Genomic DNA, 21795 nt, shown 5'->3' with positions numbered 1-21795 from the left:
TGACATGAATCAGCCATGGCTATACAGTGTTATGAACCTCCACCCATAGTTCTTCAGGCACTCTATCAGATCTAATCCCTTGAATCTATTTGTCACTTCCACTGTATAATCGTAAGGGATTTGATTTAGGTCATACCTGAACGGTCTAGTGGTTTTCCCTACTTTCTTCAATTTAAGTCTGAATTTGGCAATAAGGAGTTCATGATCTGAGTCAGCTCCCAGTCTTGTTTTTGCTGACTGTATAGAGTTGCCCCATCTTTGGTTGCAAAGAATATGGTCAATCTGATTTTGGTATTGACCATCTGGTGATGTCCATGTGTAGAGTCTTCTCTTGTGTTGTTGGAAGAGGGCGTTTGCTATGACCAGTATGTTCTCTTGGCAAAACTGTTAGCCTTTGCCCTGCTTCGTTTTGTACTCCAAGGCCAAATTTGCTTGTTACTCCAGGTATCTCTTGACTTCCTACTTTTACATTCCAGTCCCCTATGATTTAAAGGACATCTTTTTGGGGTGTTAGTTCTAGAAGGTCTTATAGGTCTTCATAGAACCATTTGACTTCAGCCTCTTCAGCTTTACTGGTTGGGGCATAGATTTGGATTACTGTGATATTGAATGGTTTGCCTTGGAAGCGAACAGAGATCATTATGTTGATTTTGAGATGGCATCCAAGTACTGCATTTTGGACTCTTTTGTTGACTATGATGGCTACTCCATTTCTTCTAAGGGATTCTTGCCCGATGGAATATTACTCAGCTGCTAAAAAGAATGAAATAAGGCTATTTGCAGCAACATGGATTGATCTAGAGAGTCTCATATTGAGTGAAGTTAAGTCAGAGAGGGAGAGAGAAATGTAATATGACATCCTTTATATGTTGAATCTAAAAAGAAATGATATAAATGAACTTACTTAAGAAACAGAAAGAGACTCACAGAGAACGAACTCAAGGTTACCGGGGGGATAAGGGATAGTTAAGGACTTTGGGAAGGTTATGTACAAACTGCTATATTTAAAATGGACAACCAACAAGGACCCATTATATAGCATGTGGAACTCTGCTCAGTCTTATGTGCCAGCCTGGATGGGAGGGTGGTTTGGGGGAGAATGGATGCATGCATATGTACGGCAGAGTCCCTTCACTGTTCACAACATTGTCAATCAGCTACACCCCAGTACAAAATGTTTTTGGTGTTAAAAAAAATAAAAATAAAACATAATCACTTGCAAAAGATATTAACTAGTGAAATTAATATAATCAATTAATGTAACTATATTGCACTTTAATTAGTGGTGTGAATTAATAATTTATAATGAACATGAATTAGACTGCTTCCCTGGTGGCTCAGATGGTAAAGAATCCGCCTGCAATGCTGGAGATCTGGGTTCAGCCCCTGGGTTGGGAAGATCCCCTGGAGGAGGGCATGGCAACCCACTCCAGGATTCTTGCCTGGAGAACCTCCATGGACAGAGGAGCCTGGCGGGCTATGGGGTTGCCATGGGGACCCCAGTCCATGGGGTCGCAAAGAGTGGGACATGACTGAGTGATTAAGCACAGCACAGCAAGAGGGGGCTTCCCGGGGGGCTCATGGTAACGAGTCCACCTGCATGTGCGGCAGACACAGATTCGACTCCTGAGCTGGGAAAGTCCTACACACCGTGGGACAACTAAGCCCAAGCGCCACAACTACTGAGCCGGTGTTCTACAGCCTGTGTTCCACAACGAGACACCACCGAAATGAGAAGCCGGTGCACCGCAACTACAGAGTAGCCCCTGCTCTCCACAACTACAGAAAACCCTCACAGCAACGAAGACCTAGCACAGCCAAAAATAAATAAATGAAAGTATTCTTCAAAAAAGAGCCACTGAAGGGCCACGAACAACTAAATGCAATGTGCGATCACAGACTGGACTCTGGAACAGGAAAAAAACCTTCTTTTTCTTTACTATAAAGCATACTAGTGGGGCACTTGACAAAATTCAAATGAAGTGCTTAGTGCTATATCAACGTTAACTTCCTGATTTTGGTATTGTAGAACAGTTTTGATTTGCAGAAATACACACAAGTATTTAGGAGTAAAGAGGAATCTTGTCTGCAGCATACTGTCAAATGTCTCAGAAAAAAATATAGACTAAAGCAGTTGTGGTAAAATGTTACCATCTGGGGAAGCTAGAATTCTCTGAGTTATTTTTATAACTTTCCTGTAAATCTGAAACTATTTCAAAATAAGTCAGTCAATCTCTACACTCCCAACTTTCATAACAGGAAGTAAATATACTTTGCCTCAAACTGAACCCCACTTTGTCACGTGGACAAGGTGTTCCCATGTCAAAGATTTGCTGATCTCTGCACTGGCATAATCCACAGGGTTCCAGAAGGCATGCCTTGCTACTCTTACTTGTAGAAATTTAAACTATCCTATTTTCTGCAGCTTAAACAATTGAAGAGGGGGCTTCCACGGTGGGACAGTGGTTAAGAATCTGCCTTGCAATGCAGGAGACACAGCTTCGATCCCTGGACCAGGGAGCCCACATGCCATGGGGCAACCAGCTACTGAGCCCGCACTCCAGAGCCCAGGAACTGCAGCTACTGAACCACATGCAGGAACTCCTGAAGGCCTCGTGCCCTACAGCCTGTGCTCATCAACCAGCAAAGCCACAATAAAAACCCCATTCACCGCAATCAGACAGTAGCTCCTGCTCTCTGCAGGGAGCAACCAAGACCCAGTGCAGCCAAGAAAAAAAAAAAAATGTATATATAAGAATTGAAGAGGCATATACTATCATCGAAAACCCTACATAAAATGACTTAACCTGTGTTAAATCTGCTATGAAAGAAAGAAAAAAAAAAAACCACTGGCAGGCTCAAAAAAACAAACACCGCCTCCAGACTCTTTTTTTTTTTTTTGGACTTTAAATTATGTATCTTTAAAATTTTTTTTAAATTTTTAAATTTTAATTGAAGGCTAATTACTTTACAATATTATAGTGGTTTTGCCATACATTGACATGAATCAGCCAGGGGTGTACATGTGTCCCCATCCTGAACCCCCTCCCACCTCCCTCCCATCCCATCCCTCAGGGTCATCCCAGTGCACCAGCCCCGAGCACCCTGTCTCATGCATCGAACCTGGACTGGCGATCTGTTTCACATCTGGTAATATACATGTTTCAACACTATTCTCTCAGATCATCCCACCCTCGCCTCTCCCACAGGGTCCAACAGTCTGTTCTTTACATCCGTGCCTCGTTTGCTGTCTTAAGACGGCACGCCACCTTGTGACCAAAGGCTAAAAAGCCATCCAACGACAAAGGGAAAACGCCTCAGGCAAAGCCACCAGGGAAAGAAGGACCCAGCGTTACTGATCATTTACTGTTTCCAGGCACCACGAGGCATTCTCAAACCTAGAGAAAGACAAACAGCATGGCGCTCACACAGCTAATAAGTGGCAGTGGCAGAATTAGAGAAAAGTAAAACACTCTAAACCCCTTCCATCGATCGCAGCCTTGTGGCGAAGCGGCCTGCGTAACTCAGTGAAGTTAAGAGCCACACCATGCGGGGCCACCCAAGACATGGAATACATGTGTATGTACGGAGGAGTCCCTTCACTGTTCACCTGGAACTATAACAACACTGTTAATTGGCTATACCCCAATGCAAAATGTTTTTGGTGTTAATAAACATTAAAAAAAAAAAAAAGACAGGTGAGTCACAGTGGAGAGTAATGACAAAACATGGTCCACTGGAGGATGGACTGGCAAACCACCCTAGTATTCTTATCCAGAGAACCCCAGGAACATTGTGAAAAGGCAAAAAGATATGACACTGGAAGATGAGCCGCTCCTCAGGTCAGAAGGTGTCCAATATGCTTCCGGGGAAGTGCGTACTCAGTCACTCAGTCGTTCCAACTCTTTGGGACCCCATAGACCAATGCTGATGCTGAAGCTGAAACTCCAATACTCTGGCCATTTGATGGGAAGAACTGACTCATTTGAAAAGACCCTCATGCTGGGCAAGATTGAAGGCGGGAGGAGAAGGGGACAACAGAGGATGAGATGGTTGGATGGCATCACCGACTCAACGAACATGAGTTTGAGTAAACTCCGGGAGTTGGTGATGGACAGGGAGGCCTGGCATACTGCAGTCCACGGGGTCACAAAGAGTCGGACACGACTGAGCAACTGAACCGAAATTGAGGCCTGCCAGGCTACTCTGTCTATGGGACAGAAGAATATGGAGTGGGTTGCTATTTGCTTCTCCAGGGGATCTTCCCGATCTAGGGATCGAAATCTGAGTCTCCTGCATTGGCAGGCAGATTCTTTACCACTAAGTCACCATGGCAGTCCATAGAATTGGTAGTTCCTTCCTAAAAAATACAGGACACATTTTATAAAAAGCTCTAAGAAAAAAACTTTACAGAAAAAAAATTTTTAACCTAGTTCAACCAAATGTCTTCCAAGCTTCTTTGAGCAGTGTACATTTTTTCCTAAAGAAATACCAAAAAAAAAAAAGAAATACCAAGGTTCTAGGGCAGTTCAGAAATGCTGGCTGAGGCGAGCAGGACTTCGCACTCAGGAACAAAGTGCCTGAGCATGACTCTGATCCATGGGCAAGTCCCTTCACCTCTCCAATAAAAGTTCCTATCTCCAATTGTGAGGATGAAACGAGACCACACACAGGACATAGAAGGTTCTTCACACATGCTAGCAGGAAAAAATGCATGAGTTAGAAGCTTCCTTCAGGCATAAGGCATAGTGTTGCTTTGAGCTCAAGGCTGTGAATCAACTAGTTTAATGTAATTAAGGTGTTTTTGAGTATAAACACACATGAAGCAAGGTTATGTATTGATGGCTGAGGAAAATGTTGTGGTCGAAAGCTCACCTAACCCAGCATTTCCATCAGGAGCAAAGATTCAGAATTCACTAATTTGGTCTTGGGGAGGCTTTACAGATTCTACCTATAGCGAATAATGAGAACTGACTGGGGCTTCCCTGGTGGTGGTAAAGAATCTGCCTGCCAATGCAGGAGACACGGGTTTGATCCCTGATAGGGGAAGATCCCACCTGCCGCAGAGCAGCAAAGCTCCAGAGCCACAACTACGAGCCTGTGCTCTAGAGCCTGGGAGCCACAACCCCTGAGTCCACACGCCTAGAGCCCCTGCTCTGCAATGAGAAGCCCACGCACTGCACCCAGAGAGCAGCCCTCACTCGTTGCAACCAGAAAAAGCCCACACGGCAGCCAAGACCCAGCACGGCTGAAAGTAATTTTAAAGCAAGAGAACTGACTGGATTTGGAAAGCTTGAAAGCTTAAAGCATGGCGGAAGGGAAAAGAAGAGGTGGAGAAATATTTTGGGTTTGGTCCAAATGAAATTGAGGGCAGGGGGGGAATAGAAGAGTTCGCTGTCTTTAGGTATGAAAGAACCAGGATGGATATATAGTTCATTTCAAATGAAATGCACTATAATAAGGACTATTTTCAGGAAAATGGGGGTGGACTGTGAAAACAAAGATGGCGTCACAGTTTCCTTAAAACAGAACTGTTCTGGGATTAAATGAGCACATTCTGATTTTCCTCAGTCATTTTTCAGAAAAGCACTCAACTTATCCATCATGTTAGGCTGCTCCTTTGTTTTCAAAGAAATAAGAAAAGCAATCAACAAAGGGACTAAAACAATAATCTCTACTTCAATCCTCCCAGTCTGAATAGATGATACAGTGAAGAGAGTGCTCTGAAATATGCGCACAGGCTGTTAAAACCAAACGTGACTGTTAGAGAGGGATAAAATTAGCATCAGATGTTTCTCCCTCAGGATTTATCAGGGTGTTATTTGAGATGAAACTGCCTAAAAGTAGCCCCTCGTTTTTAGTTTTTATAAACTTTAAACAGAATGAGTGTGCGGTGATAGAGTACAGAAAAAAAAAAATGGGATAAGTCTATAAGGTTGGCAGAGATTTGATGTTTGATATGAGCCAATTAAATATAAAACAGAGCAATAGAATTGCTTAAAAAAAAGTGGAGCAATAGGAAAAAAAAAGGGGGGGGGGGTCAGAGTTAACATTATGTTTGAAAACCCTCTCATGGAAAACTGCAGCGAACCTGAGTTCAATGCATCTATGTCAAACACTAAAAAAAAAAAAGGACTTCCCTGTAGCTCAAACGGTAAAGAATCTGCCTGCAATGCAGGAGACCCAGGTTCGATCCCTGGGTCAGGAAGATCCTCTGGATAAGGGAATGGCAACCCACTCCAGTACGCTTACCTGGAGAACCCTATAGATAGAGAAGTCTGGTGGGCTATAGCCCATAGGGTCGCAAAGAGTCAGACACGACTGAGTGACTAACACACATGTCAAACACCCCGGGGTTTCTTGCACAAGCAGCAAATGCTATATGGCACTGATCTTCCAGTCTGCAATCTCCGCTACCTCATTATATTGATACACGTCAAAATTTTATATAATGGAAAGACGCAGCATCTACAGCAACAACACAAGTATACAACGAGGACTCAGAAACAGTGTAATTAATAAAATATAACGCTCTGGTAATGTTGATCTCGCACAAAGCACCAAAAGACACTTGGATTCGAATAGCCACTGAACCTGTGTTAACAGGGAGATTTTAAGGGAAACACATGTACCTTTACAGGTTTACAAAGGACTCTATTCTGACTCACGGTGTCTGACAGGAGTGGATACCAACATTATCTTTTTTTTTTAATGAGGAAACAAACAGGGAAATCAAGTGATTTGCTCCCAATTAAAAAACAAATTCATGACAGAGTGAAAAATGGAAAAAGCAGCCACTATTTCAGTCAGCCTTCCCTTCAGTAGCCTTCACACTAGCATTTCACAAATCTGAGTAGAATATATTTCTCCTGGGAATTCACTGCCAGTCCAGTGGTTGGGACTCTCCACTTTCACTGCCGAGGACCCAGGTTTGAGTCCTGGTCAGGGAACTAGAATCTCACAAGCTGAGCAGTTGTGTCTCCTGCTCCCAACAGGGAAAAAAAAAAAAAAAAAAAAAAAAAATATATATATATATATATATATGTATGTATGTATATTTTATAAAGGGAAACCACTTCTTTGACCAGGTCCACTGGAAATGACTGAAAACTGAACAGCAAACCAAATTTAAGAGTTTGTTTTCTCCAACAGATTTAACAATATTACAATGTGTGAGAAGTAATATTTATTGCAACAAGTTACAAGGGAGTGGAACCATGTAATTAGTCTTACAATTTATTGGAAGCAAGACGGTATTTTTGAAGGAAAAAACAACAAAGAGAAAGTGATTAAACAAGATGATATCTAGACAGAGGCACAGCATTCCACAACTGCTTCATACTCTGTGCACGGTAAAACCTCAGAGAGGAGAGACACGTTAAGCAAAACACGGCTTGTGTTAGAAGCTGCATATAATATCACTAATATTATTCTGTCTTACAACAAAAGGCTCTAGAAAAGTCCCTCTGGAGGAAAAAAGTGCAACAACAAAAAAAAACCTGTTGAAAAAAAAGTGCAACAAAAAAACAAAGGAAAGCCAAAGTAGAAATAAAGACCCAGCTCTCCCTTTGAAATCTCTCAGGGGAATACACACACAGTGCAAATACAGTGCAAACACTCCAGCTTTTGACTGGAGTAAGAACTTTCAGGTTAAAGATGTATTTTGCAGGAAGAGTTCACCTAAAGCTCTGAAAGCTAGAGCAAAAGACAGACTTGTAGTCAAGTCATTGAGTGGATGAAATGTCTAATTTTTCACTAGGTCATAATGATCCCCTTTGGGAAGAAGTGCTTTTATCCTGAATCTAACTATTCCACTTTTTGTTATATGGTTCATGCTTTTAAACTGCAGTTGTCTTCAAACTTGCTTGATATAGAATTTTGTAACATCAGATAATAGTAGGCTGTCAAAAGACAACCATTTAAGCTGCTTTTGTTAAGAAGCATGTTGCTGAGGTGCCTAACAGTCTTTTTACATCAGCCATGTAAAACTGAGCTTATGTGATCATGTATTACGCTTTCTCAAATAAAGTCTTATTAGAGGAATTGTTTTTTAGAAGATTTTCAAACTAGTCCTTCGGGCATTTTTAAAAATCTTCATATAAAAGTCCACTTCTTTTATACATAAGAACAAACATTTTTCCTTAAAAAAAAAAAAAAAACTCATTTAAGCCAAAATAAATTACAACTTGCTAAAATACCCCTTTTAATGGCTCAGTGCTTATTTCAGATATGTGGAGCTGTATTTTTTGCACATCTTTGAAAATCAGGCAAAGTAGGCAAAGTAGTTAACGCTACAATGACCATGATGATACAACCCTGGCTCAGGAAACAGATTAAGCTTTAAGTCCTCAAGAATAAAAAGACTGACACTCCCCATCTCATCTATATAGTCTTATACTATGTACATATTAACAATCTAATTCAATGGGAAAAAAAAGGACAGAAATTTCATAAAACTATTTAAAAACTCAGGGCATAAAAGTGTAAAGAGACAAAACATTTAACGTACAATCTATTCCATTTGGCAATGTGTAAATTATACTGAGATAAAAACTTATCTACAGATAGAATAAAACAAAAGGAAAAAGTGATTTGAGAAGTGCTCTCAGGTCCACAGCTCTTCAGTTCTTCCAAATTTGTAGATCAGAGTGCTGGAAAGATATTAAAATAAATCGTGAGGTAAAACCACACAGAAACACAATAGAGAATTCATTTTCTAAATATGCTTTGATGGGTACCTCATTGATCCTTCCTATCAGTTTCTAAAATTTAAGACTGTGGTGCTGTTGGTCTGAATTTGCTTGTTTTATAAAGCAGTCTATGGACCTGATGGCTGAGTTTAATATGTTCTTAAAGCCTGAAGTTACAGGATAGGACACTGGTAAGGAAAGAGCACATTTCTCATTGTGGCTAGCAATAAGGTCACTCACACTCTAGGGTTCTACAATATCTGAACTACAAAAACTGAAGCATCCTAAAACAGACCATCATGCAATTCTTCATTCATTTACAGAAAGTTACTGTACAGAGTATTGGCTGGGCATGAGGCACCTGGCTGAGCAGTGGGAATGTGACTGTGAGCCAAGACTAGACAGATGTGCTCATCAGGAGAAAACCAAATCCCAACTCAGTGACACACACGGTATCCAGAGAGAGAAATACAAGGCTCGGACCTAGTTGGAGGACAAGGTTTTCCTACGGAAGTGATGACTGAACTGAAATTCTAAAAGAAAGGGAGTGTGGGACTTCCCTGGTGGTCCAGTGGTTAAGAGTCCACCTACCAATGCAGCAGCGCGGGTTCGATCCCCAGTTCAGGGAGATCGCCCATACCACGGGGCATCTAAGCTTGTGCTCCGCAACCACGGAGCCCATGCACCCAGAGCGCATGCTCTGTGACAGAAGGGGCCACCGCAGTGAGAGGCCCACACACCACCATCAAGAGCAGCCCCCACTCCCAACAACTAGAGAAAACCTGCCCGCAGCATGAAGACCCAGGGGAGGGAGGGGAGGAAGAAAGACATTATCTCAGCAAGGTATGAGGGGAAGAAGGAAGGGGCAGAAAGATGGGACACTCTGGGACCAGAAGTTTGAGCTGTGGGTACACTGGCTGTGTTAGATTTCAAATGTCAGCCACTCAGGAGGGGATAAGTAAGAATCCAATACATGGTTTAGACACAGAGATAGACATCTGTGGCTCCCTGAATTCAGGTACTAACTGAAGTCCCCAGCAAAAAGGATCTCATCGAGAGAAAGAACAAGTCGAGAAGAAGCCTAGAAGAGAAACTTAAGAAACGTCAACGTGAGTGGCCAGGGCACGGCGGACCACTGGGCATGCAAACCGAGGAGGAAGAGCTGCCCTCCGCACTCAGAAGCGGCCTGGCACACGGGAAGCACGGCTGGCTGGGTAACTTGCCCGCATCGGGGCGGAGCACACAGTTGACCCAGCAGCCACCGCACGTGAGCACAGGCCTTTACACACATAAGGTTTCTGCTCATCCAACTGTCATTTATACAGGCTCACCTGCCCCTGCAAAGCGCTGAATCTGAATTTAAATTTGATCTTGAAACAGTGCCTAACATGTCTTTGTGCAAATTCAATGTATTCCCAGAAGGCTGTGAGTCATGTGCCGAGAAATACAATCATAAGACGCAGAAATGGTCACACATCTTTCAAAACCAAGAGTGCCCCAGCTGCAGTGCAATAAGAGGGAATTCAGGCACAGGGGTCTCCGGAGGTGAGGAAACAGTGTCACGCGCTCGGGGAGGCCAAGCAGCCAGAGTGCAAGGTGGAGGACAGACAGCTGGAGGGTGGGGCCCATGGGCTTCTGCTGAGTACTGACAGCAGACGCGCAGACGCGCGGGCAGAACCCACCAGAGAAAAGCAAAGGAGACACTGGAAAGGACCACTCCCAGAGCTCCCGGAGGGCCTCAGAACACATGCGGCATCTGGAAGAACACTCTGAAGTTCTCTCTGCCTTAGCAAGGGGGACCTATTAACCCCAGACTAAAGCTGCTCTGGGCCTGCCTAACAAAGCTTGAAAGTAAGATCCAAAGGATCAACCCGTTTGCAAATGACTGAGCTGCATTCAGAACAAAGCTCAAAAACATTTAGGGGGAACACCCAACAGTCCAGCCCCCAGTCAGCCACCAGCAAAGAGCAAATAGAAGAAGAGACTCAGAATGAAAAAAGGAAATGGAAGCAATCAGTAGAAACAACTGAGAACTGACAAAATTAGACAAGGACACTGGAAGAGCTATAAACATACTTCATGTGTTCAGGAAGACAGGAAGAGCATAAGCATGTTAGGGAGAGACACGGAAATGGTGGGGGAAAAAGCCCAAATTAAGTTAACAGAGATGAAAAATACAATGTCTGAGATGAGAACCACACGGGATGGGAGTAACAGCAGATTAGACGTGATAGAAGCAGACATCAGTGAATTTAAAGATGTGACAATGGAAACGAACCTAAATGAAACACAGAGAGAAACAAGAAAGGAGAAGACTTGGTGGGCAGAAGCGCAGCGCTGGAGAGGTAGGAAAAAAGCATGCAAAGAACTAAGCACCAGTGAGCTGTGGGATGACATCTAGCAGCCTAGTACGTGTGTGGCTGGAACCAGGAGGGCGGGGTGGATAGAAAAAATATTTGAGGAAATAATGTCTGAAAAGATTCCAAGTATGGTGAAAACTGTAACATATCCACAGATCCAAGAAACTCAGTGAACCTCAAACAGAAGAAATATGAAGAAAACGACACCATAGCCCTCCATAACCCAACTCCTTAAAACCAGTGACAAAAACAAACTTCTTCAAGGCTTAGATCTTAATGCTTCTGTGAGTGAGGTGTAGGGGTAAGGGCTGTAATTTTATAAATGATGCCTAAAGTACCTACCTATCTTTACATTAAAAGACATTTCATCTCAAAAAGCAAAGGATACAGGCTTCATTTTAGAAGCTTTATAAAAGATTACCCCTAAAAAACATTTCTGATCATCTATTATCTTATTTAAAGTTATCTTTTAAAATTTAATTTAAAAATTTAATTCCCTAATCAGGTTTTGTATATGACATGCATATTATGTATTAATTCTAATTTTTTCTTTTTACTGAAGGTACATGAAGGCTTCTCAACAAAACACAGCCTATGGAAACAGCAGTCTGGTGGGTCCAAATCCCTGTTCTGCATTTGCTTATTAAGTGAACTTAAGTAAGCCTCTGAGTCTTATTTTCTCATTGATAAAATAGGAACACCATCTGGTTTACATACTTAAGACAATTACAGAGGAATTTAAAAAGTTAACATACATAAAGCATCTAGCTTAAATCTTGGCATACAGCACGGCCCCTAATTAAGTGGTTTATGTATGCTTTTATGCAATAGTAGAACTTTTACTTTTTAAAATGTTTTATATATTGTAGATTTATACATGTTTCATTGCATATGCTGCTCTTATAATAAAGATAATGTTTCTGTAAATGGTATACACGTGTAGTTTAAAAATTAGGCAACTTACCTAAAAAATATAAGTGCATTTTGAAAAAACACAGCTAGTCCTGGATAAACATCAGTATCTGCACATACAAAGTAAAACAGATCACAAAAGGCAAAGGTCAGCAACAAAGTATTTGTGACGTTTATAATGCTCTGCATATTATAAAATACTACTATTACCCATTAACTCTAAGAAATCCACAATGCGGGAAGCCCCTGTGCATTTCTGCTCTCAGGGCTCAATCTCAGGGTTCAGCCAATTCACGGAACTAAGATCCCACAAGCCACACGGTACAGCCAAAGAAGAAAACGAATCTACAGCGAAACTGAGGTAAGAAAGTGCCCATCTTATTCTCTCAAAACAAAGGGTTACTTTCATTCTGGATAAAAGACAAAGAACTTACTAGATTTTCTTCTTGTCTTAAGTATTTGCTATGGTTTCAGCTACATCTCAACTGCTGAGGAAGCAGCAGCTCATCTGTCACTTCCCATGGCCAATAAATACACGTCAGAAATGCACAATGTTACAAGTACAATGATAGAAATACACAACTTTAGAAATACGCAATGTTAGAAAGATGCAAATTACATTTTTGATGATCTAACAGTCTGTTCAGCTTATTTTCCTTCATGAATTTAGGAGTTTTATTTCATAAATCTGACACATATGCAAAAAGAATCATTATAATTCATCATCATATTCTCCTGGAGAAAAGAGTCACTATCTTTCTAAGAAGGAAAAAGAAAACATTGGAAATGATTCAAATTTTTGTGGATATTTAACTTTTATAAAACGATCAATGCTGATTAAAAATACTAGGTGGGATGAAGAAATATTCAACTTGTAGCCTTTGAAATCACAGCAAACAATATAGCTACATGGTTAAAAGCTCCAAGTTTGAGCCGTACCCCCCGATCTGAATCCCAACTCTACCACTGACTAAATGTACGATCATGGGTAAATTATTTCACCCATCATCCCTTACTTTCCTCATCTGTAAAATGGGCATTGTAACGACACCTACCCCAGAGCATGAGAGGTGTAGACTATACACAGCACTCGTGACAGTACTCACTCTTGAAGTACTGTGTAACTGTTAGCTGCTACTGTTATTAACAGGTCCAGAAAACCTGTTCAGTAAAAGACTTGAAATATGTGTTAGAAAGGCTCTCTGAAGTAAATGCATGTTCAGTTTGCAAACTAAGATGTAGACATAGGGAATTCCTTGGTGGTCGGGGGTTAAGACTCCGAGCTTCCACTGCAGCGAGTGCAGCTTCAATCCCTGGTCAGCGAACCAAGATCCTACAGGCTGTGTGGTTTGGCCAAAACACTCTAAGTATATGTAATGAGCAGTGCTGTAGGAATATGAAAATGAGATCCATAATCAATAAATTTCTCAGTATGTACTGGATCTTTAAAGATTAAGATACAACCACTAAAGGGAATTCCCTGGTGGTCCAGTGGTTAGGATTCTGCACTGTGACTGGTGGGGGAACGAAGATCGCACATGCTACACGGTACAGCCCAACAACTGCAAGCTCCATGGTATTTTTATTTATTTATTTGTTTTTCATAGTATTTTTAATAAGCTAAAATAACACATTTTAGATATATGTGGTGAGTGGTATTATTTAAACATTAGTCAACCACTCACCTCTTATACCTATTTATTTTGCACAAAATGAAAGATGAAGGTATTGCAAAATCTAATACTGATCAACCTATGATACTTAAGGGATCCTATCATGATATTAAAAGGTCAGCTGGGGGTCAGAACAAGGAGATGTGACAGTTAAGCAGAGTGACAAAGAGAGTCCAAAGACAGAGGCATCAGAAGATAAGTAAAGTGTTATCTGAAACTGATGCTGTCTTTGGAGTGAAGGGATAGAGCCACTGAAAGGTTCTTCTGATGCTTCCCGGAGTACAGGGTCCAACTGCATTCTGCTTTTCAAAACCTCTCACCACCTCCCTGATGAAAAGCTGTGGGGACTGAAACAGTCCCAAGACTCAGAATGATGTACTAAGAGCTCACTCCACGGCATCAACCGTTTCTACATGAAGGCTATACACATCTTCAATCTTGCACTTAAAAGACCTGTACCTATGAATGAAAAATTAGAGACTGGAGTTGGAGAGGAGATGTATCAGTGGACAGAAAGATACAGTGTCCATAACACCTTATCTTGAAATCCTTGGGGTCAGACATGTTTTAGAACTCAGAATTTTTCAGATTTAAGGATGATAACACAGGGCATAATATGGCATAGCACCCACAACTGGGTTTGGACCAGTATCCCACAACCAAATGCAACCATATTCCCATAATAAAACATCTGAATGCTTACTAAAGCAAATAAAGATAATAATGAGGCCCAGGTCAGTTTAGGTCAGGTTTTGCTGCCAAGCTGCTTATGAAATTCTTGACCTTCAGCACTTCGTGGGTTTTCGAGTTGTGTATAAGGGGCTGTAGCCCTGTGCAGCTTTTAAGACCACAATCCTCAGTAAAAGGCCTCTAGTGTAGGGCCTGGCTGCCTGGGGAAAGAAAGGAATGAGAACCTCGAGAGATGGCTGAAAGTTACCTGGTCTTGTCAGTGGCTTGGATTTCCCAGCGGGCCTACCCTACTGCACTCAATGACCCCACAGGGAAGCTATATTAAACAATTTATATCTTTACACGGAGTCTTAGCTTGAAGCTGAGTAATTAGACTAAATTTTACTCCATGGGGAGATAAAAGACTAAGCCACATAGAAAAGACATATCTGAATGTCTCCTATGAAAGAAAAGAAAAATAAATACTTACTCTGGGTAACATAGGCACCAAAGAGAATCCACATAGAAGCAATCAGTGACCCAAACATCAACATGAAACCAATGAAGAGCCAAACTCGAGCACCTGTGTGAAAAACCAGCTTTATGATTTTGCTCATTTCTGCAGCTCTATGTCTCAGGAATACACAACACTAGAACACATAACTTAATATACACTATGCCTATCAAAGACAGTCACATATTTATATACACCTGCTTTAACAATTAACTGAATGAAGATTTAAAAAAAATAAACTAAAACAGGTAAAGCAATACTTGTAAAGAGAAAAAGGGTAAGCTGTTGTTCTACTGGCTAAAAAAACTAACAGCTGAGTAAATTAAAGTAGGCAGGCTTCATAAGTCATTACTTGACTAAACTGATTAATTGAACCCTAACTGAAAAGTTATCCTGTTATATATTATCAAAGTAATTGTTCTATTAGAAGTAACATTTATTTCAGACAGCCATTACCATACAGGAATGAGAGATTGCAAATGAACAAGGACCATATGTCCCCTCTTCATCAGTATTAATATCATGTTACTACTCAATATGATACTAACAGCAGCCATATATCAGTCTGTCTTACGGCTGAGGCAGCAACTTGTGCCACGTATCCTTGAAAAGTTCAAGGACAAAAGCATCTCTTCAGCCCCTCACTATGTAGAATTTTTGAATTTATACAACACAGAATCTCAATACAGTGATCACGTGAGTAGATTCAACACACTTTTAGGAATGCAAGTTATCATCTGTGCCAGACCCTGATCACAGTAATATTGACAGCCTGTCACCCTGTGGAAGGGGAATGAAGCTCCACTGGAATGAAAATAAAACCCAAGCCGATTTCCATAATAGCTAAACTTGTTTTCATTGAAGATATTCTGTTACTAAGTGAACAGAAATTCATATATTTTGGACACCAGATAAGCAGGAAGCTCAAAGCTCAGCATGGCTGGAACAGCTGATGTTTGAAAAAAACAGGTCTCTAGATTATCTCAATTTTATTATAATACTAAGCAGATCTCCAGAAGTATACAGAAATGTTTAGCTCCTTGGAGAAAGACATCTTCCAAATTCAATCGCAGCTTTTTAAAAAAATAAATGAAAAGGAACTACCAAAACTCCTTGTAATTATTTTCCTTCATGTCCTTTATATGTGACCCCACAAAACTCTTCTGATAGAAAAAGAAAAAAAAAACTTCCCTTAAAAAATGTGTATGCTTTTGTTTAACAAAAAATAAAAAACTAATATTTTCCCTTTTTTGCTTTGACTACAAGGAAGCTCAGAGTCAGGTTAATAAACAATAAGAGTATCCATCTTGTCCTACATTGTAAGTACAATATCTCCTTTCTACCTGGTTCCTGTTCCTTTTTATTTAACATTCCCATTTGTTGTATATTCATTACTTTGATAACACTCTCCTGCAAATTACTCTGGGAATTAAATAGGAATAAATTACAAATAAACTGTTAAAGTAGTATGAAAGTGTGGCAATAACTGAGCATGCCTATTAGACAGTTTGCCCTTATTTTCTGAAGTACTAGACAGAAGTTGCACTAAAGGCACCATGTATAAACTGTACTATGAACTTGAACTTAGTAGAGAATAATCATGGAATAAAATGTAATAGTCATTAAGAGTAAAAAGTACAAGCTTTGGAACCACACAGACCCAAGACAAATGCAAGTTCTACCCTTAAGCTAAAAAGCTTTGGGTAAGTTACAGCACAATTTTCTATACAAAACAGATAATAGTAACGTAATCCACAGCAATGTCTGTGGAATATATTTTTAATGATCAAATAAATAAATGTGTGCTCTATGCACAACATTTTCACTTGCTAATACATGCTCTTTTATTCTTCATTCTCACTCATTCCTGACATTACCTGCCAAAGCTGGGGCACAAGACATGCAAGTGAGCATACACACACAATACACTTTTTAAAATAATTTTTATTTATTTTTATTTTTGGTTGTGCTGGGTCTTTGTTGCTCTGTGGGCTTTTTCCTAGTCACAGCGAGAGGGGGCTACTCTCCAGTTTGGGGGTGGGGGCTTCTCATTGTGGTGGTTTGTCTTGTTGCAAAGCATGGGCTCTAGGGTGCACAGGCTTCAGGAGTTGCGGCTCCCAGGTTCTAGAGCACCAGCTCAATAGCTGCAGCTCACGGGCTTAGTTGCTCCATGGCATGTGGGATGTTCCCGGGTCAGGGATCGAACCTGCGTACCCTGCACTGGCAGTGGGTTCTTTACCACGGAGCCACCAGGGAAGCCCCACAATGCACTTTTAACTTAGGTTTGTCTGTCATTTGTCACTATCCCCAGCCTCTCCAATTCTTCAAGGATCACAATGGAAGTGAAATCATAAAATCTGCATCAGCGCTTAAAGCATCAGGTGCAAAAGAAAGCTTACTTGTCCCCCTGTAACTGGCTTAGTTCACTTAGCATCATGTCCTCCAAGTTCATCCCTGTTATCACACACGGCAGGATTTCCTTCTTCCAGGCCCATGCCCTTTATGTGAGGTATCTAAGACAGTCAAGCTCACAGAAACAGCGAGTACAATAGCAGTTGCCAGGGACTGAAGAGGGAAAGTGGGAGTCATTCAGTGGGTACATGAGATTCTAGAAAGGGCAAAACTACAGTGACAGGAGGCAGATTAGCGGTGGCCAGGTAGGGGAAAGGGGATTAAACTTTCTGGAGTAACGGAAACATTCTATACTATGACTGTAGGTGTAGCTACACATTGTGTACATTTGTCAAAATTCAAATTGTACACCTTAAACTGAACTTTATATTTCATATAAAATTATCCTCAATTACACTGAGTAAATGGTAACAGACAAGGACACTAAATGGTTCTCAACAAGCATGACACAGTGGCTAAAAGCATAGGCTCTGAAATCAGCCTGTCGGTGTGCAAATCCTGGCCCCACCACTTACTTGCTTTCTGACTTGGACAAGTTACTGGAGCTCTCTGTGCCTTAGTTCCTTCATCTAAAATTGAGGACAAGATCACTTATCTCCAAGGACTATTGCAAAACTGACTGAGTTAATATGTGTAGAAAATTCAGGGTAGTCTTTGGTACACACTAAGTATTCTACAAGAAGGGAATGACAAACCACTTCAGTATTCTTGCCTTGAGAACTCCATGAACAGTTTGAAAAGGCAGAAAGATATGACCCTGAAAGATGAACTCCCTAGGTCGGTAGGTACCCAAAATGCTACTGGAGATCAGTGGAGAAATAACTCCAGAAAGAATGAAGAGATGGAGCCAAAGCAAAAACAACACCCAGTTGTAGATGTGACTGGCAATGGAAGTAAAGTCCATTGCTATAAAGAACAATATTGCAAAAAAAAAAAACAGAACAATACTGCATAGGAACATGGCATGTTAGGTCCATGAATCAAGGTATATTGCAAGTGGCCAAACAGAAGATGGCAAGAGTGAACATTGACATTTTAGGAATCAGTGAACTAAGATGGACTAATGGGCGAATTTATATCTACTACTGTGGGCAAGAATCGCTTAGAATAAATGGAGTAGCCCTCATAGTCAACAAAAGAGTCCAAAATGCAGTACTTGGGTACAATCTCAAAAACGACAGAATGATCTCTGTTCGTTTCCAAGGCAAACCATTCAATATCACGGTAATCCAAGTCTATGCCCTGATCAGTAATGCTGAAGAAGCTGAAGTTGAATGGTTCTATGAAGACCTACAAGACCTTCTAGAACTAACACCCAAAAAAGATATCCTTTTCATTATAGGGACTGGAATGCAAAAGTAGGACGTCGAGAGATACCTGGAGTAACAAGCAAATTTGGCCTTGGATTACAAAATGAAGCAGGGCAAAGGCTAACAGAGTTTTGCCAAGAGAACGCACTGGTCATAGCAAACACCCTCTTCCAACAACACAAGAGAAGACTCTTCAGATGGACATTACCAGATGGTCAATACAGAAATCTGACTGACTATATTCTTTGCAACCAAAGATGGAGTAGCTCTATACAGTCAGCAAAAACAAGACCAGAAGCAGACTGTGGCTCAGATCATGAACTCCTTATTGCCAAATTCAGACTGAAATTGAAGAAAGTAGGGAAAACCACTAGACCGTTCAGGTACGACCTAAATCAAATCCCTTATGATTACACAGTGGAAGTGAGAAATCGATTCAAGGGATTAGATCTGATAAACAGAGTGCCTGAAGAACTATGGATTGAGGTTCATGACATTGTACAGGAGGCAGTGATCAAGACCATCCCCAAGAAAAAGAAATGCAAAAAGGCAAAATGGTTGACTGAGGAGGCCTTACAAATAGCTGAGAAAAGAAGAGACACTAAAGGCAAAGGAGAAAAGGAAATATATACCCATTTGAATGCAGAGTTTCAAATAACAGCAAGGAGAGAGAAGAAAGCCTTCCTCAGTGGTCAATGCAAAGAAATAGAGGAAAACAACAGAATGGAAAAGACTAGAGATCTCTTCAAGAAAATTATATACCAAGGGAACATTTCATGCAAGATGGGCACAATAAAGGACAGAAATGGTATAGACCTAATAGAAGCAGAAGATATTAAGAAGAGGAGGCAAGAATACATGGAAGAACTATAACAAAAGAGATCTTCATGACCTCATGACCTAGATAACCATGATGGTGTGATCACTCACCCAGAGCCAGACATCCTAGAACGTGAAGTCAAGTGGGCCTTAGGAAGTATCACTATGAACAAAGCTGGTGGAGGTGATGGAATTCCAGTTGAGCTATTTCAAATCCTAAAAGATGATGCTGTGAAAGTGCTGCATTCAATATGCCAGCAAATTTGGAAAACTCTGCAGTGGCCATAGGACTGGAAAAGGTCAGTTTTCATTCCAATCCCAAAGAAAGCCAATGCCAAAGAATGTTCAAACTACCACACAATTGTACTCATCTCACACGCTAGCAAACTAATACTCAAAATTCTCCAAGCCAGGCTTCAACAGTACGTGAACCATGAACCTCCAGATGTCAAGCTGGCTTTAGAAAAGGCAGAGGAACAAGAGATCAAATTGCCAACATACATTGGATCATCGAGAAAGCAAGAGTTCCAGAAAAACATCTACTTCTGCTTTACTGACTACACTAAAGCCTTTGACTGTGTGGATCACAACAAACTGGTAAATTCTTCAAGAAATGGGAATACCAGACCACCTGACCTGCCTCCTGAAAAATCTGTATGCCGGTCAGGAAGCAACAGTTAGAACTGGACATAGAAAAACAGACTGGTTCCAAATCGAGAAAGGAGTATGTCAAGGCTGTATACTGTCACCCTGCTTGTTTAACTCATATTCAGAGTACATCATGCAAAATACCAGCTGGATGAAGCAAAAGCTAGAATCAAGACTACCAGGAAAAATATCAATAACCTCAGATACGCATATGACAACACCCTTATGGCAGAAAGCAAAGAAGAATTAAAGAGCCTCTTGATGAAAGTGAAAGAGGAGAGTGAAAAAGTTGGCTTAAAGCTCAACATTCAGAAAACAAAGGTCATGGCATCTGGTCCCATCACTTCATGGCAAATAGATGGGGAAACAATGGAAACAGTGACAGACTTTATTTTCTTGGGCTGCAAAATCGCTGCAGATGGTGACTGCAGTCACGAAATTAAAAACACTTGCCCCTTGGAAGAAAAGCTATGACAAACCTAGACAGCATATTAAAAAGCAGAGACATTACTTTGCCAACAAAAGTCTGTCTAGTCAAAGCTATCGTTTTTCTGGTAGTCATGTATGGATGTGAGAGTTGGACTATTAAGAAAGCTGAGTGCTGAAGATTTGATGCTTTTGAATGTGGTGTTGGAGAAGACTCAAAAGTCCCTTGGACTGCAAGGAGATCCAACCCGTCTATCCTAAAGGAAATGGGTCCTGAATGTTTACTGGAAGGACTGACGCTGAAGTTGAAACTTCAATAGTTTGCCACCTGATGCAAAGAACTGACTCCTTGGAAAAGATCCTGATGCTAAGAAAGATTAAAGGCAGGAGGATGAGGATGAGGTGGCTGGATGGCATCACCGACTGGATGGACATGAGTCTGAGCAAGCTCCTGGAGTTGGTGATGGGCAGCAGCCTGGTGTGCTGCAGCCCATGGGGTCGCAAAAGAGACGGACATGACTGAGCAACTGAACTGAACTGAATTCTACAAGTATTATTCCTAATCATCCTTCAAAATTCCTTTCCCACATGCTCCCAATTTCTGACTATAATTACAAGTTACCCTCCCTCATCCTTAAAGGCTGGAAACAGGAAGTCTAGTCCTGTACTTTTCATATACAGCAAGAAAATTCCACTGGAAACAAACACCTGGATTCTAATAGAATGTGTTATAGTCTGAAAAAAAGAAAAATACTATTGGATGACAAATCAAAAGATTTCAAACAAAAAAATGTGTATGTAGACAGCATGATTCTTCTACATACTTTCGTTGTAGTCTATGGGTTGGTTATTCAGGTGATCAGAACTAAATGTGAAAAACACTGTAGCCCTAGGTTTGATCTCTTAATGTGTCTGTACTTTGCTGTTAAATAATCACAATCAGCCATATTGTAAGTAAGACTATTAGTCAACATTTGGGACAAGAATAAATCTATCATTAGTATAGGAAGAATAACCTGGAGTCAAGATCCACTGATTCTGAATAGTATATTTTATCTATATACTATGGGCAATATAACATGACAAAAACCAGTAACTTCAACTTTCTTAAAGTTTTAAATAACAGCAACTTTTTTTAAAAGCAAAACTGCAAAAATCCTACATAATCATTACCATCCCTAAATGAAGACTCACAAGAGGCTTTGTTTTTCCTACTGATGAATCCCTCCTTCACCAGCACACAGTGACCGCTCGAAAGGGCCTTACCTGTCCTTCCTAAACAGCCGCTCTCGTAACTGTCACCTCTCACCTGAGCGTTGGACACAGCATTTATCCTAGAGCAATGCAAATCATCCAATAAGC

The 21795-nt window shown here is 40.9% G+C and overlaps 1 protein-coding gene across 2 annotated transcripts in view; it reads right to left on the bottom strand.

Annotated features, from left to right (window-relative positions):
- Positions 1-7171: 7171 nt before the first annotated feature.
- Positions 7172-21795, bottom strand: part of TMEM50B (transmembrane protein 50B) — a 39528-nt gene continuing 24904 nt past the window's right edge. For both annotated transcript variants that reach the window (XM_061134370.1, XM_061134371.1), the window contains 4 exons: positions 21700-21767; positions 14795-14887; positions 12015-12072; positions 7172-8651 (listed from right to left, as the gene is read on the bottom strand). In XM_061134370.1, coding sequence (XP_060990353.1) covers positions 8606-8651; positions 12015-12072; positions 14795-14887; positions 21700-21767 — 265 coding nt within the window. In that variant the 3' untranslated portion in view covers positions 7172-8605. The remainder of the gene's footprint in view (positions 8652-12014; positions 12073-14794; positions 14888-21699; positions 21768-21795) is intronic.

The sequence above is a fragment of the Dama dama genome, chromosome 31, assembly GCF_033118175.1.
Source record: "Dama dama isolate Ldn47 chromosome 31, ASM3311817v1, whole genome shotgun sequence".
Lineage (NCBI taxonomy): Eukaryota > Metazoa > Chordata > Mammalia > Artiodactyla > Cervidae > Dama > Dama dama.
Note: the sequence above shows the minus strand (reverse complement) of the source record. Positions and strands in the feature narration are given on the sequence as shown.